A 14,120-nucleotide genomic window follows, 5' to 3' on the forward strand; every position below is an offset into this window, starting at 1 on the left:
GAAATAATTTCCCATCTGTTTTTTAGGCAACAAGTAACAGAAATTATATTTGTTTTAAAAGCAGTCAGTACTCTCATTGATTCACTTAAGAAAACTCAGCCTGAGAATGGTAAGTGCTTAGAAACTCAGTTATTCTAAACTCATAACATTTATGTTCTATTTCTGATATACTTTTCTATTATTAAGTTAACTGAATTTTAGGAATATAACAACTATTAGACTTTCTTTTTCCCAGTCCTTATGACAGCAAAGCATCGTCCATTAGGATGTCAATTAAGTAAATGTTTTGGCTTCTTAATATTAAACAACAGTTTGGCTTTTTTTTTTTTTTTTTTTTTAACTAAGTTGGTCTGAAGTTAGGGTGTTGCATGGATAATTAGTATTTCGTATAAGTTTAATGTGGAGCATCACTGAGTTTTGGGTGGGAGTAGTCTTCATCCTGCATGTGTACTGAATTATGGTATAAGTATAAACTGTTCAACTTTGAATCATTTTATAGCCTTCTCTCATTTGTTTCCCCTTTCTGTTACTCATCTCTCTTCTCTCCGTTCTTTACATTGTTGCTAGAAATGATTTTTCCAAAAGTGCAGCTTTGATCATTCATTTTCCCATCCTTGTAAAACAAAACAAAAAATTTTCATGTACCATTACCTACCAAATGCAGAGAGTACTATTCTCAGCCTCTATTAGGTTTATGCTTTATTTCCACTAGATTTCATGTATCCTGTTTCCCACCAAACTAAAATTTTCAGTCTACCCAAGTTTTTCTAACCTTTTGCTTATTTCATTCTCCTACCTATGTCTACCTAGTTCAAATACCACTCCACTTTTTAACCTTGTTTTTAATCTTTAGTGGTGAATGATTTCTCTTTTCATTGAACTCGTAGCTAGTTTATGTGTACCTTTGTCCAAAGGCACTCTATATGTATTACTGTTACACATATAGATGAATCAGTCACTTCCCTTAACTTGTAAACTTCTTGAGAGGCTTTTTGGGCCATATTTTGTTCTGTTTGAATCCTCTACAGCATTGCTACTCAAAGTGGTTTGTTTGAGGATAGGATAAAGAGCTGGCATATTTGTGTCACTAAACACAGTGGTTTAGTTGACATTTTTTATACAACAAGAGTTTGTTAAAGAAGGAAGTGTGTTGGGGCGCCTGGGTGGCTCAGTCGGTTAACGTCCGACTTCAGCTCAGGTCATGATCTCACGGCTCGTGAGTTTGAGCCCCGTGTCGGGCTCTGTGCTGACAGCTCAGAGCCCGGAGCCTGTTTCAGATTCTGTGTCTCCCTCTCTCTCTGACCCTCCCCCGTTCATCCTCTGTCTCTCTCTGTCTCAAAAGTAAATAAACGTTAAAAAAAAAAAAAAATTAAAAAAAAAAAAAAAAAAGAAGGAAGTGTGTTGATTTACATTCTGGCCCAAGCACATTAGCAGACTGGCACTTTATGCAGCATTACTTTTAATACCCAAGAAGAAGGTTCCTAATAAATGCCTAATAAATGAATCATAGGATATTTGTTCCTGGCAATTATTATGTAATAAAAGTAAATACATATTTTTTCATTTTCAAAATTTACCCACTAGTACTTTGGCCTAGAAAGAGTATTATACTAAACCTTAAGGAGTAATAGATTTGTACTTATTCAATACAAAGGGAGGGGGGTGGAATTTGGTGGGTTTTTTTTTTTTTTTTTTTAATCTTTATTTATTTTTGAGAGAAAGACAGGGTGTGAGCAGGGGAGGGGCAGAGAGAGAGAGGGAGACACAGAATCTGAAGCAGGCTCCAAGCCCTGAGCTGTCAGCACAGAGCCCAACGCGGGGCTCAAACTCACAAACTGAGATCATGACCTGAGCCGAAGCTGGGCGATCAACTGACAGAGCCACCCAGGCGCCCCGGGAAGGGTGGAATTTGTAAGAAAATTTTTGGAGCAATATCTTGACTTCATCCCATCAAATTCAAATTTGAGTTCTCATCAAAAATGTTCTGGTTGACATTTTAGAGAGAGAAGTCATGCATTAACTTCCTAGTGACCAGTAAAATCTTTATTAGATCATAGGATAGAATTGGATTCTTAATTCAAGTCTAAAATATATTTAAGACTTAAACAGGAAATTCTCCAATTCCCATGTTATTGCTATAGTATATTAAATATAACCAGTATATTTCAGTGCATAGTGCTTGCATTATTTTGCAGAATTTTTAGACAGCTGTCAAGAATTTAACCAAAATTTGTATAAAGGAAGAAAAGGGAAGAAAAACTCAGTAACTTTTTTTTTTTTTCATAGCTAGTGGGCCAAGAATAGGGCAGTGTAGTAATGGTAAATGATTTAACTTACTGTTAAAAATTGTCTAAGAGAGTTTGAATTGTGGCTCTGGGTATATGAAGTGAAATTTTAAACTAAATGTAACCATAAATGAAGATGATATTGTAACATATTAGAAAGCTATGATAAGCTTCATTAAGAAACAGGAAAAAAGAAGATAACTAAGAAAAAGCCAAGCCTTTCCAGTGGAAATATGTTGGATTGCTCGTTGCCAGTCCAAAATTGTTTAAAACATTGGTCATTTGTTTTAGGGTTTTCTAGTGAGAGAGGAGGCATTTTTTGGACTTATTTTTAATTTGGGGGAATTTTGTTTTTATCATTTTACTTGATCTTTACTTTAAAATTTGAATAGGTAACCCTCCTACAAAGGCATGTCTGTAGTTCCCTGTCTTTGAACACGTAAGAATTGGAGGAAAAGAAATGTGGACTTGGAGAAGTCTGGGGCCAGCTTGCTCCATGCAGGCTCAAGATCAACCATCCAACAGAGAGAGAGAGAGAGGGAGAAAATAGAATTTGAATAGCTAGTAACCACATACACATGTTTCAAAAATTCAAAAATATACAGGGAAAAGTTTTGAGATAGCTTTATCCTATTTTATATCTGCCTAGTTCTTACCTCGCCATAGGTAACCATTTAACCATTTTTATTAGTTTGTGGATCTTTCCATGAGTTTATTATGTAAATACAATATATATATATATACTCCAGTATTCCCCCAGTTTTAAACATAAATGAATATGCATAGTAGCCCCATATTATACCTACTGTCCTGAATACTCTTTATTTTTCTCCGCTTCATAAAATTTGGAGATACTTCCATATCAATACATACAGCTTTTTCATTCCTTTTGATAGGTAAGCCCAAGATCTGTAGTGGGATTTTTTTTTTTTTTTAAGTTCATTTCTTTACTTTGGGAGAGAACACAGGTGGGGGAGGGGCAGAGAGAGCAAAAGAGAGAGAGACAGAGAATCCTATGCCAGCACAGAGCCCGATGCATAGCTCCAACCCACAAACCGTGAGATCATGACCTGAGCTGAAGTTGGATGCTCAACTGACTGAGCCACCCAGGCACCCCATATGTATGGTAGGTTTTAAAAACTGTATTTTAAGAAATTTGAAGAGCCTTCCCTGAGTTTAGGATGTGATCTTAAACAGTGTATTTTTAAAAAATTTTTTTTTTTTTACATTTATTTATTTTTGAGACAGAGTGTGAGCAGGGGAGGGGCAGAGAGAGGGGGGCGGGTGGGGAGACACAGAATCCGAAACAGGCTTCAGGCTCCGAGCTGTCAGCACAGAGCCTGATGTAGGGCTTGAAACCACAAACCATGAGATCATGACCAGAGCCGAAGTCGGATGCCCAGTCGGCTGAGCCACCCAGGCGCCCCTTAAACAGCGTATTTTTTTATTTTCCAGTAGTAAACCAAGAATTAATTTTGTCAGTTGACTCTCCATCTGGGGCAATCTAGATAGGTTTCAATCTGTGCAACCTTTTTTTTATTTTTCCCAGTTTTTTTATTGTTGCAAAATACACATAAAATATTTATCTTCAGCCATTTTTAAGTGTATAGTTCAGTGGTATTAATTTCATAATAGTGTGCAACCATCACCATGATCTATCTCCATAACTCTTTTTATCTTGTAACTGAAACTCGACACTCATTAAACAATAACTCCTTATTCCCCGCTCCTCCTAGTTTCTGACACCACCATTCTATTTTCTATTACTATGACTTTGCTCTCAGTATCTCATATAAGTTGAGTCATAAAATACTTGTCTTTTTGTGACTGGCTTTTCTGCTTAGTATAATGTCATTGAGTTTCATTCATATTGTAGCATATTGGAGAATTTACTTTTTAAGGCTGAATAATATTCCATTGTGGTGTGTGTGTGTGTGTGTGTGTTGTGTGTGTGTCTCATATTTTCCTTATCCATTCATCCATTGGTAGACACTTGGGTTAATTCCACATTTTAGCTATTGCAAATAATGCTGCTATGAATGTGTGTAGGAATCTCTTCAAGACCCTGCTTTGTTCTTTTGAGTATATACCCAGGAGTAGAATTGCTGGATCATATGGTAATTCTATTTTTTTGTTTTTTGAGGAACCACTGTATTATTTTCCACAGTGGCTATACCATTTTACATTACAACCATCAGTGAACAAAGGTTCTAATTTCTCCACATCTGCACAAATACTTGTGTTTTTTTTAATTTTGTTTTTGTTTTGATAGTAGCCATTTTAATCAGTATGAGTTGGTATCTCATTGTAGTTCTGATTTGCATTTCCCTTAGGTTGGCGATGTTGAGCATCTTTTCGTGTACATTATTGGCCATTTGTATACATTATCGGCCATTTGTATATCTCCTTTGGAGAAATGTCTATTCAAGTCCTTTGCCATTTTTTGAATTGAGTTGTTTTTTGTTGTTGTTGAAGCCCCTTTGTTTACACCTCTATGGTCAGAAGCAGCGATCAGAGCACAGATCCCCGATATTTGGAGGATATGGTCTTTTTGCCCACCGTGGCCTGCTGCAGGCAAGCTGCTCCAGGAACACGTGCACAGCTGCCTACCACATGGCTAGGGGTGAGGGATGGGTAGCTGCTACTGTGCTAAGAGCTGAAATTGACCAAAATTAACCACAATATTCTATCCAAGTCTACCTCTGGAAGTTGCAAGCCTTCAGTAGACTCCAGAGTTCCAAAATAGTTGTATCAAGCCGATTCTGCCAATACAATTGTTGTCTAGGTGGGTAGACAGATTCCGGGTACTTGCTCTCTGCCATTTTTCCAGAATCCTCTCTGTGTAATCTTTTGTTAAATGATCAGTGGAAAGTTTCATAGAAGACAGCTGGAGCAGACTGTTTAAAGCTTCTCTTTAAACTGTTTGTTTTCTGTTAAGCAAGGGAAATTCTTTTTACAAATGAGATCTCTTATGGATTCCCAAGATATAAAACAGATAAAAACAGCACTGGCCTGAGTCCCTCCTTCACCGTTACCCATCCGCTCCCCTCCCTTTTTCTTTTTCCCATTTCTAGTCTGAGGAAGCCTCTGTTTGGGTGAAGAAGGGATTGCGTGAACAGTTCAGCATTTCCCAAGATTTGTACTCAGGAATGAATATTAATGATGATGAGTGATGTCAGTAGATACTGAATATAAAAAAAATTCCATAATCAAATTAATTTTGGAAATCCTAGATTAGATAAAGTTAAGCCTCTTTTTTACTGCAAGTTTTTAATAAATTCGTGTGAATTATGAGTCCTCCAAAAGGAAGATAATATATACAACATGTGCCAAACTTCCCTGGTCATCGTTTTTATAAGAAGTATTTTGAAGAATACTAGTGTAAGAAACACATTCCTTTATTCTCCAACAGAAGCTGAGATAAAGAGAAATTGGAGTGAAAAATAGAATCACAGTTCCTTGTGTATAATACAGTATCTTTCTTTTATGCTAGACTGCCTCCTAGATTTGAGACTTGTTTCATAGTGTCGTATACATATACTGTGTAACAAAATCTGTCAGCTGGTTTTGTTGCGTATTGCAGGCTCAGCAGTATGCACAGCGTTTACAGAAAAATAGACATGTAATATGTGATCTCAGAGTATAAGGAAATTATAAACTAAATGGGATGTAACACTTTTTCCCATTCACCAAATAGTATTCAACTGTACTACTTGTTGGTGATAGTGGAGAGGAACACGGACGTGTCTCTTCACACTGAAGTTTAAATCTAATGATACCTGTTAAAGATTAGGAAGCAGTACAAGAGAAGAGTGGATCTTTGGTCACTTGAAACTAAAATCAGTATCAAGGACATTACTGGGGAAACCATTTAAATATTTATATTTTTAGCATACAACTGCATAAGAAATTGAGTTGTTTTCTAATTCTAATTCTTCTTGAAATATGCACTACATTGTCTGGCACTTACACTGAAAATGACAGAAGTTTGAATTCCAAGTTACTTTGTTAGCTTCCAAGGCCTTCACAAATTGAAGTATCATTTAAAATGGACTTTAGCACATTCCTTGGTATGGATGACTCTGTACTCTGACCATATGTTTCCCCCTCATATCTTATTCGATCTATCGGGAAGTCTTCCAAAGATTAAAAAAGAAAAGGGTATAAGATTGTGGAATCTCCATATTGGGGGATTTTTTTCTTTGCCTTGTATTTAAAGGATTGTGTTATGTTAATTGGATAATCTCTGCTATTTAAATACACATGTTTTTGAGATTTTATACTTTTTAATTGCAGTTGATGGAAATACCTGGGCACAAGTGATTGCTTTATACCCAACTCTAGTCGAATGCATCACCTGCTCGTCTGCAGAAGTCTGCTCTGCACTTAAAGAGGCACTCGTTCCTTTTAAGGATTTCATGCAGCCACCAGCATCCAAAGTTCAAAATGGAGAATCTTGACCAGCTATAATAATTTTAAAGAAGAAAGATTATCTAAAGACTGTTTGATCCTCAGTGAGTCTTCTATGAGAAGGACATTTCTTACTACCAATAATTCTTGGCAGCTGTTGTTCGCCTCCTTTAAATTGTACTTACCTGAGTTCAGTAATTCATATTACAAGCTTACATGTCAACAAAGGCTCCTGAGTGAGCAGCGGTGGAAGCCTTTAGTAGGTTAAACTGATGGAGAGTTAGTTAATACTGCAACATACCTGCTACTGTATCTTCAGTTGGTGATTTAAAAGTGAGCTTATGTACAGTTTGTGGTGTATGTGTTAATGATGTACTTTTTAAAAAGAAAGAAAAGATATTTCATTCAGTCAGATTTATTAGGCTGGTGTTTTTGCACCCTTTTTCAAGTACAAATTGTACTAAAATTTTATGCAAGATGGTACTGTAACATTCCATATTATCTATAACCAGCCTTTGTAAACAAAGGGAACTGATAAACTTGTGTGTATAATAAATGGTACAGTTCTGTATAAAATAGTTGCATTTATTATTTAAATTTTTAAAATATTGATAATGTTAAATGCTTGAAGCTGTATTTATTATTAATACAAAATTGTTTGCTTTCATTTTTACTTATAATTTGCCTTCTTAAGCGGCAGGTATGCTTACCATATGATCATGCAGTTATCTTTAGTGCTTATTTTAAATGTATTTACTAGTGACTATTAAACATCTGACCAGAAAGGTCATGTGAACACAGCAGCAAATAGTTTATGATTTGCTGATTTTGCAACTTTGAAATATAGTTATTAGCTTAATACATTGGGATATATTGTAGCATTCTGACTCCGTCATACCTCATTTCTTTAAATATCTTTCCCAGCTTTCACGTAAGTCTGTCTGTTTTTATATTTGGTGTTTGGATTTTAAAGACTTTTCATATTATATTTCTACTGATTTTCTTTTTCTCACTAAGCATTTATCACTGTCTTTGAATTATGATCCAGGCAAGATGATTCCAGATTTCCTAAATTTTGCCTGTGAAGTTTTGTTCATTTCAGTGCTTCATTTTGTAATGTCTTCGCAAGAAAAAAAATAACTATGCCAACCCATAAATATAAAATGTGTGTGTGTTCTAAAACAATGAGAAGTGTATTTTTGGAGACAGTGAAGCATTTAGAAGTACAGTAAACTTTCTGTCATGGAGTGAATTGCTAATTTTGTTTCACTTTTCTTAGTGAAGAAGAAAAATGCTCTTGAGTACATTACTTGTTTCTTAAAAAACTAACCTAGCTTACTGTATTTTTTATTAATGGATTGTGGTATTATCATATTAGTTACATTTGCATAAACATTTATGTGAAGACACAAAGATGTTTAAAACAATGATTAAGAAATCATAATGGTTTCAGTATTATGTTAGTGTGCTGGAAGTCCTTTGATTTTAATAGAATTTATACATTGCAGCCTCTCCAGAATAATTATAAAACTAGGAGAAGATACTAGAATTGAGTAATGAATGAGATACAATTTTGAGGCTGTTGTAATTGTGAAATTATTTAATTTGCACTATTATCTGTAAACATGGTAAGCTTTTATCGAGGAGATATTATTTTTATTTACATGAATTAATGAATTTCTATTTTATAATTTCACCTAAAATTAGGGTAAATTAATATGGCATTTCATAGATTCTGTCTTCAGCATTTTCCTTAAAGTTGTAAAAAAGAAAATACCAAGCTGTGTATTCAGTTTATTTCCTATATTTGGATATGTTACATTGGGAGTTAGAAAGATCTGTGTATCATTGATAAAGTACTGAAATAGACTAACAAGGGTAGTGTGCCAGTTAAGTAACATGTTAAAAATATTGCCATGAATTTACATGAAGTGAAAATGTTTATTCCTGAGAAATAATCGATTGATTGCAATCATAAAAGTTATTCTCCAGTGAAAGTTAAATACAAATCAAAGGTATACAGCATACATTTATATAAGTTGAGTAGTTTTAGTTAATATTGTATTAGCCTTCAATACCAGGACCATTCCCTATAGAGCAAAGCACTGAATGTGTTGATACCATAGAATATGGTAATCGGTGCCAGTCTTAGTGACAAGCAAAGTGGGCTGCCCGCTTGGTGGTATAATTTGGCAGGTTTTTTTCCTCCCAGAATATGTCCTGCCACCCCAGGGGTCACTATCAGCAGTTCATCCCTTGAGTCACACATTCCTCTTAGTCTGCATTTTCTAAGATATCCTGGTCCCTGGGGAGGTTAACACAGTGAGTGCCCTTGTCTTGTTGGTGTGAATTGGGTTCTGTAGTGACCAGAAGAACTGGGCTGTGTGAGATTACTAGATAGTATGACATTAAAAAAGGAAGTTCTCAAGGCTAATATCACTTTACAGCATAGCTGATACTATGACTAGTCCTTGAAGCATTAGTAATAATGTTCTTTGGAACGCATATTATAAATACCATGAGTTTTAAGCCTAATATCATTTTTTTTTCCACTGGCCATGCCTTTCTTAATATAGATTGTCAGAGGGCAGGTATAATCCAACATCAGATTATAGTCCTTCCGTAACTTTTTTCCATTATAAAAGAAACAAATTTTCAACTTGAATAACTTACTTTTTATTTTCCTACAATCCTACCACTGCCAAAAAGGAAAAGAAAATAGGTAATTTTGTAGTGTCTCATTTAGTATTTCTGTATAACTAGTGTTAAAGTTTTGTTAGTTTTACTGAATAAGTAACACTTATTAGGAGCCTGTAGCGGCTAAAAGAAAAAGAAAATGCATGAAAGTCTGGCCAAGAGAAAACCACTTTCACTTGCTTTCATTTTTTTAAATTCTTTTTAATGTTTTTATTTATTTTTGAGAGAGAGAGAAAGAGAGAGAGCACAAGAAGGGGAGGGGCAGAGAGAGAGGGAGACACATAATCTGAAGCAAACTCCAGGCTCCAACTGTCAGCACAGAGCTGGAAGCGGGGCCCAAGATCATGAACCTGAAGCGGGGCCCAAAATCATGAAGATCGTGACCTGAGCTGAAATTGGACGCTTAACCAACTGAGCCACCCAGGCGCCCCATCACTTGCTTTCGTTTTTAATTTTATTGTATTGATAGCTATGTTGTTTCTTTCCTGTTTTCCCCCTATTCTTGCTATAATCCTTAAGTTATGTTTAGCACCAGAAGGAAGAGATGAACGATTTACACATGTATTTTATTCCGAAGAGTAACATTCATTTAAATTAATTCTATAACAAGCCAGTAACAACTAGGTTGTCTTTTCTCGCTGTAACCTTAGAGTAAGCATTTTGCTTATTGTCACAGTTTGGTAGCACTAGTCCCAGGTGACCCTAAGGCCAAAGGATCAGTTGTGAAACTGAGGGTGTGGGGCGCCTAGCTGGCTCAGTAGGAAGAGCATGGAACTCTCAATCTCAGGGTCGTGAGTTCAAGCCCCACATTGGGTGTAGAGGTTACTTAAAGTGAGGGTGAAACAGCATAGTGTAGAAAACAACACAAAAGTATTAATGAGGTTGTCATTTTTATACTCATGTTACTGAAAAACAGTTTATTATACAGTGACCTAATATAACATAGTCTTCCCAAATGTACAATAATTCAGATAGGCAGCCAAATCCTCAAGAGACTACCATAGGTGATAGTACAAGTAGAATGCTCTCAGGAACCCACCTGCCTGTGATTGCTGTACAACTTAATGTTGGTGATTTAGAAGCCATAGATATAATGTCCAGGCCAGGACATTTTATTTTTATTTTATTTTATTTTTTTAATTAAAACTACCATGGATGTGGACAAAAATAGTCTTATGAAAGTATTGCCAGCAGCCTAGTATGTCCTTTAGATGTCTACAGATTAGGTTTGACATTATGGCAGATAGGCTGACCTTGTATAAACTACCACATTTCACTGTGCTTCATGTTGCTGAGTTGTATATCAGAGTGCATTTTACTTTTTTTTTTTTTAATTATTGTTGATGATAACAGGTGTTCATACTACAGTGTGTTAGTGATTTTTGTATTATGGGAAAACAGTTTTTAATACTTCAAAAACACTTAAATTGCATTTTTTGTATAAGTAGAGTAGTGCTTTCAATTTGAAATTTTTTATGGATTGGGAAAGAAAGTCTTTGTATCTTGATTTATGTAAAAACTATTTCATAGAAGTTCGGTAAATACCAATTTCTTACAAATCTAGTTAATTCATTTTGAGTGCACTAACAGTGTTTGCTCTCTTTAAAAGAGCTCCCAGTGAGTCCTCTTGTGAATATAAACACTCTTAGTAATCTTGACTTAGTTACCTTTAGGCATGTGTAAAGGGGCCCCTGGCTGGCTCAGTTTATAGAGCACATGACTCTTGATCTCAGAGTCCTGAGTTTGTGCCCCATGTTGGGCATAGAGTTTACTTAAAAATAAAAAACAACAATAACAAAACAATCCAGTAAATCATAACTTGAGGCACGTGAGCTTTTCAAGGCTTCTATTATCATCTGTAAAGCACAGGTGATAATCAATGAGTTACTAATTCTTTGGAGAAAAATAATACATGGTTTGAACTTAGATTTGATTTCATAATGATATTGTTAGGTTAACTATTAAAATTGTTTGATAAATTTATTACTCTATAATAAATTTGACTATATATTTTTCTCTCGTTTTCTCCTGCATTACTTTCTTTCCTTCTCTTTCCCTTTCTTTAAAAAATTCTATGTTTACCTTATCTTCTTTTTTAATACATTCTCCCCAGTTTTTCTATTTTTCATTCCTCTTTTATTTGCTGCCTCTTCTGTTCCAGCTCTTCCTTTAATTTCACCTATACTTTGTTCAAAAGAAGCAGAGCTATTAGTGGTAGAACCACTGCCAACTGCCTTTTTATTAAACGATATTTGGGAAATACCTTCTGCTTTGGCCACTGTTGCATTTTTGCAAAGGTGAAGTCTCCCTGCTATCTCAAAATAGCTGAACAAGTTGTAGTAATGACTGTAGCTTCTACTATCTTTCTGAAACCACAGGGTTCAGCAGCCAGGATGCCCACAAATGGGATTGCTATGAATATGATGAATTCAGCTAAACCTGGAACAATCATGTCTTTTCTGTTACATGGAGAGAGATTATACCACTTTTCTGAAAGAGAGTCTTTAAAATCTGTTTAAATGAGGTTTTAAAAAATTATTTGGTTTCTTTTGGAGAGGGCTTTTTCTTTGTTTTTGGAGGCAAATGCTTTGAGCTATTTTAGATTTATGTTATCTAAATATTGTTTACTTTCAAAAAAACTTGAGGCCGCACGTTGCCCACATATTTCAGCTGTTTCTAATTTTCTGTGGCAAAACAGTATTCTTCAGAGAAGAGCCACAGTGTTACAGTACTCATCTCCAAGTCTTTATAGAGTATATTTGGTATCCCTGTGCTTAGTGCTTACAGTGACACAGAGGTCAGTTGAAACATTCTTAATTACATTTTAGGATTGATTCTAATCCCTCAGGTAAGAAAAAAAAAATTATTTTACCTTTGAATTCTGAGATCATTTCCAGTTGCTGCAAATGTAGTTACATCGAGTTTTATTTTAAACTAACATTCAATAGAGTGCAACCAGGGGAAGATCTGCTAAACCATGGCATTATTAGGAAACTATTGCAATATAGTAACTCATTTCTGTGAAGTCTTACTAGATGGGAGAAAAATTCCAAGATTGTAATATTGCAATCTTATTCTTTTTATCTAGAAAAATCAAATAAAATATTAGGCTTCAGACCCAACTGTGCAAATTGCATTTGCTTTCCAGCTTTTACTACCTCTGTGTCATAATTTTAACACATAACATACAACTCCTGTCTCTTAAGGCAGTTACCATATGGTGTTTATGTCAGACTGGATATATTTATCTAATTTTGTGAGATTCTTTTTTAGCTCCCAACACAGTTCTTGAAAGTAATACCGCTGTTGTTACACTTTCTCCTTACAATTTTTATGTTGTTGAGACGTATCAGTTATGTATTATAATCATGAAGTCTCTTGGCCTCAAACCCAAGTTTTCTTTGTGGCCTAGGATATATTTTTCACAAAAACTGCATAGTTATAGCTGTGATTGCATAGATTTTTAATTTGCTTTACAGTTACCACTCAGCACGATTCTAGGTTTTTTAATTATGTTCCAGCACTACTAGTTTTCTCAGTGTAACTTAAAATCATAACTACTTTCAGAATTTACTTCCAGATCTTGCAAATGTTTCATTTTTTTCGTTAATGTACTTTGTGTTTGCTTTCTCATCCCCACTAGGTTCAACACTTTAGAGACACCCCACGTAATTGACTCTGGTTAAAGACTTCATAAGTAATGATTCAATATGTTTAGGATGGCTTACATATATGGTCATTTTGGAAAAACTTTCATAGAATAATGGAGATGTGTTTTGAGAGCTTTGTTGAAACTATTAATGTGTAAAATAAAGATTAAAAGAACATCTAGTCAGAAGAACATTATGAAGTATCTCTCAGCAGTTTGGAAAGAAAATAGATGTAGAACTTTGTGTAAAAATTCTAGGTCAAGTGAAAAACAACCCTTATGTGGTTTAGACTCTTTTAATCTTTTATTTTGTATATTTATGTTTAATTTAGTGAGGCTAATATTGAAATGGCCTATCTATAGCAATGTCAGACTATTCCTCTACTTCTCAAAGAAAAATAGTTTGTTTTAAAGTTTCTTTTTTGAGAACCTGAGTTGTGTGATAAGTGTATGATACTGAAAAATGCCTACATAGTACTTACAGCAATTAGGTATAGTTATAATACATTTTCTAATTTCTCTTAATCATCATTTCTGGAGTACCTCGTATATGTCAGCCAGGGCTTTACCTATAATTCCTTTTAATCCTCACAGCACTCCTACAAGGAAGGTTTTATATATTATACTCCTTTTACAGAGGAGGAAGTCAGGGTTTAAAGGCTGAAGTGACTTGCCTAAAGACATAGTCTGTGCATTAGCATGTCCTGCTTCAAACGCAGTTTTTTTCCACTACAACATGCTAGTTGCACAGCTTACAAAAAATATTCTCCATTAAAATTCAAGTCTTACTAAAATAAATCTAAAATACTTTTCAGGCAATTACTATTTCTATGGATAGGAATTGGGACGTAACAAAGAACTTGAAATAGTGTGAAAAAAGATTTGCCTAATGGCTATGACCTCCAGAGCTGCGTTGGACTTTTATTATTGTACGGGACAGTTTAAAACATCTTACTGATTTGTAGTTTGTTATAAGAGGTTTCATTATAGTGATGAAGAGCCCAGAGTGTGGGGTCAGACTCTAGTTCAAATCCCTGCTCTGTTGTTTACTAGTGTGTGATGTTGGGCAAGTTAATTAA

The 14,120-nt window shown here is 34.9% G+C and overlaps 1 protein-coding gene and 1 non-coding gene across 4 annotated transcripts in view; both read left to right on the forward strand.

Moving 5' to 3' along the window:
• Positions 1–8,797, forward strand: part of MON2 (MON2 homolog, regulator of endosome-to-Golgi trafficking) — a 117,349-nt gene extending 108,552 nt beyond the window's left edge. For all 3 annotated transcript variants that reach the window (XM_049625887.1, XM_049625888.1, XM_049625889.1), the window contains 2 exons: positions 27–109; positions 6,582–8,797. In XM_049625887.1, the coding sequence (XP_049481844.1) occupies positions 27–109; positions 6,582–6,745 (247 nt within the window). In that variant the 3' untranslated portion in view covers positions 6,746–8,797. The remainder of the gene's footprint in view (positions 1–26; positions 110–6,581) is intronic.
• Positions 2,682–2,812, forward strand: LOC125920551 (small nucleolar RNA SNORA38). The gene has a single exon (XR_007457130.1). It is a non-coding gene; the product is annotated as a small nucleolar RNA SNORA38 (small nucleolar RNA).
• Positions 8,798–14,120: the final 5,323 nt, after the last annotated feature.

This window comes from Panthera uncia, chromosome B4, assembly GCF_023721935.1.
Source record: "Panthera uncia isolate 11264 chromosome B4, Puncia_PCG_1.0, whole genome shotgun sequence".
Taxonomy (NCBI): domain Eukaryota; kingdom Metazoa; phylum Chordata; class Mammalia; order Carnivora; family Felidae; genus Panthera; species Panthera uncia.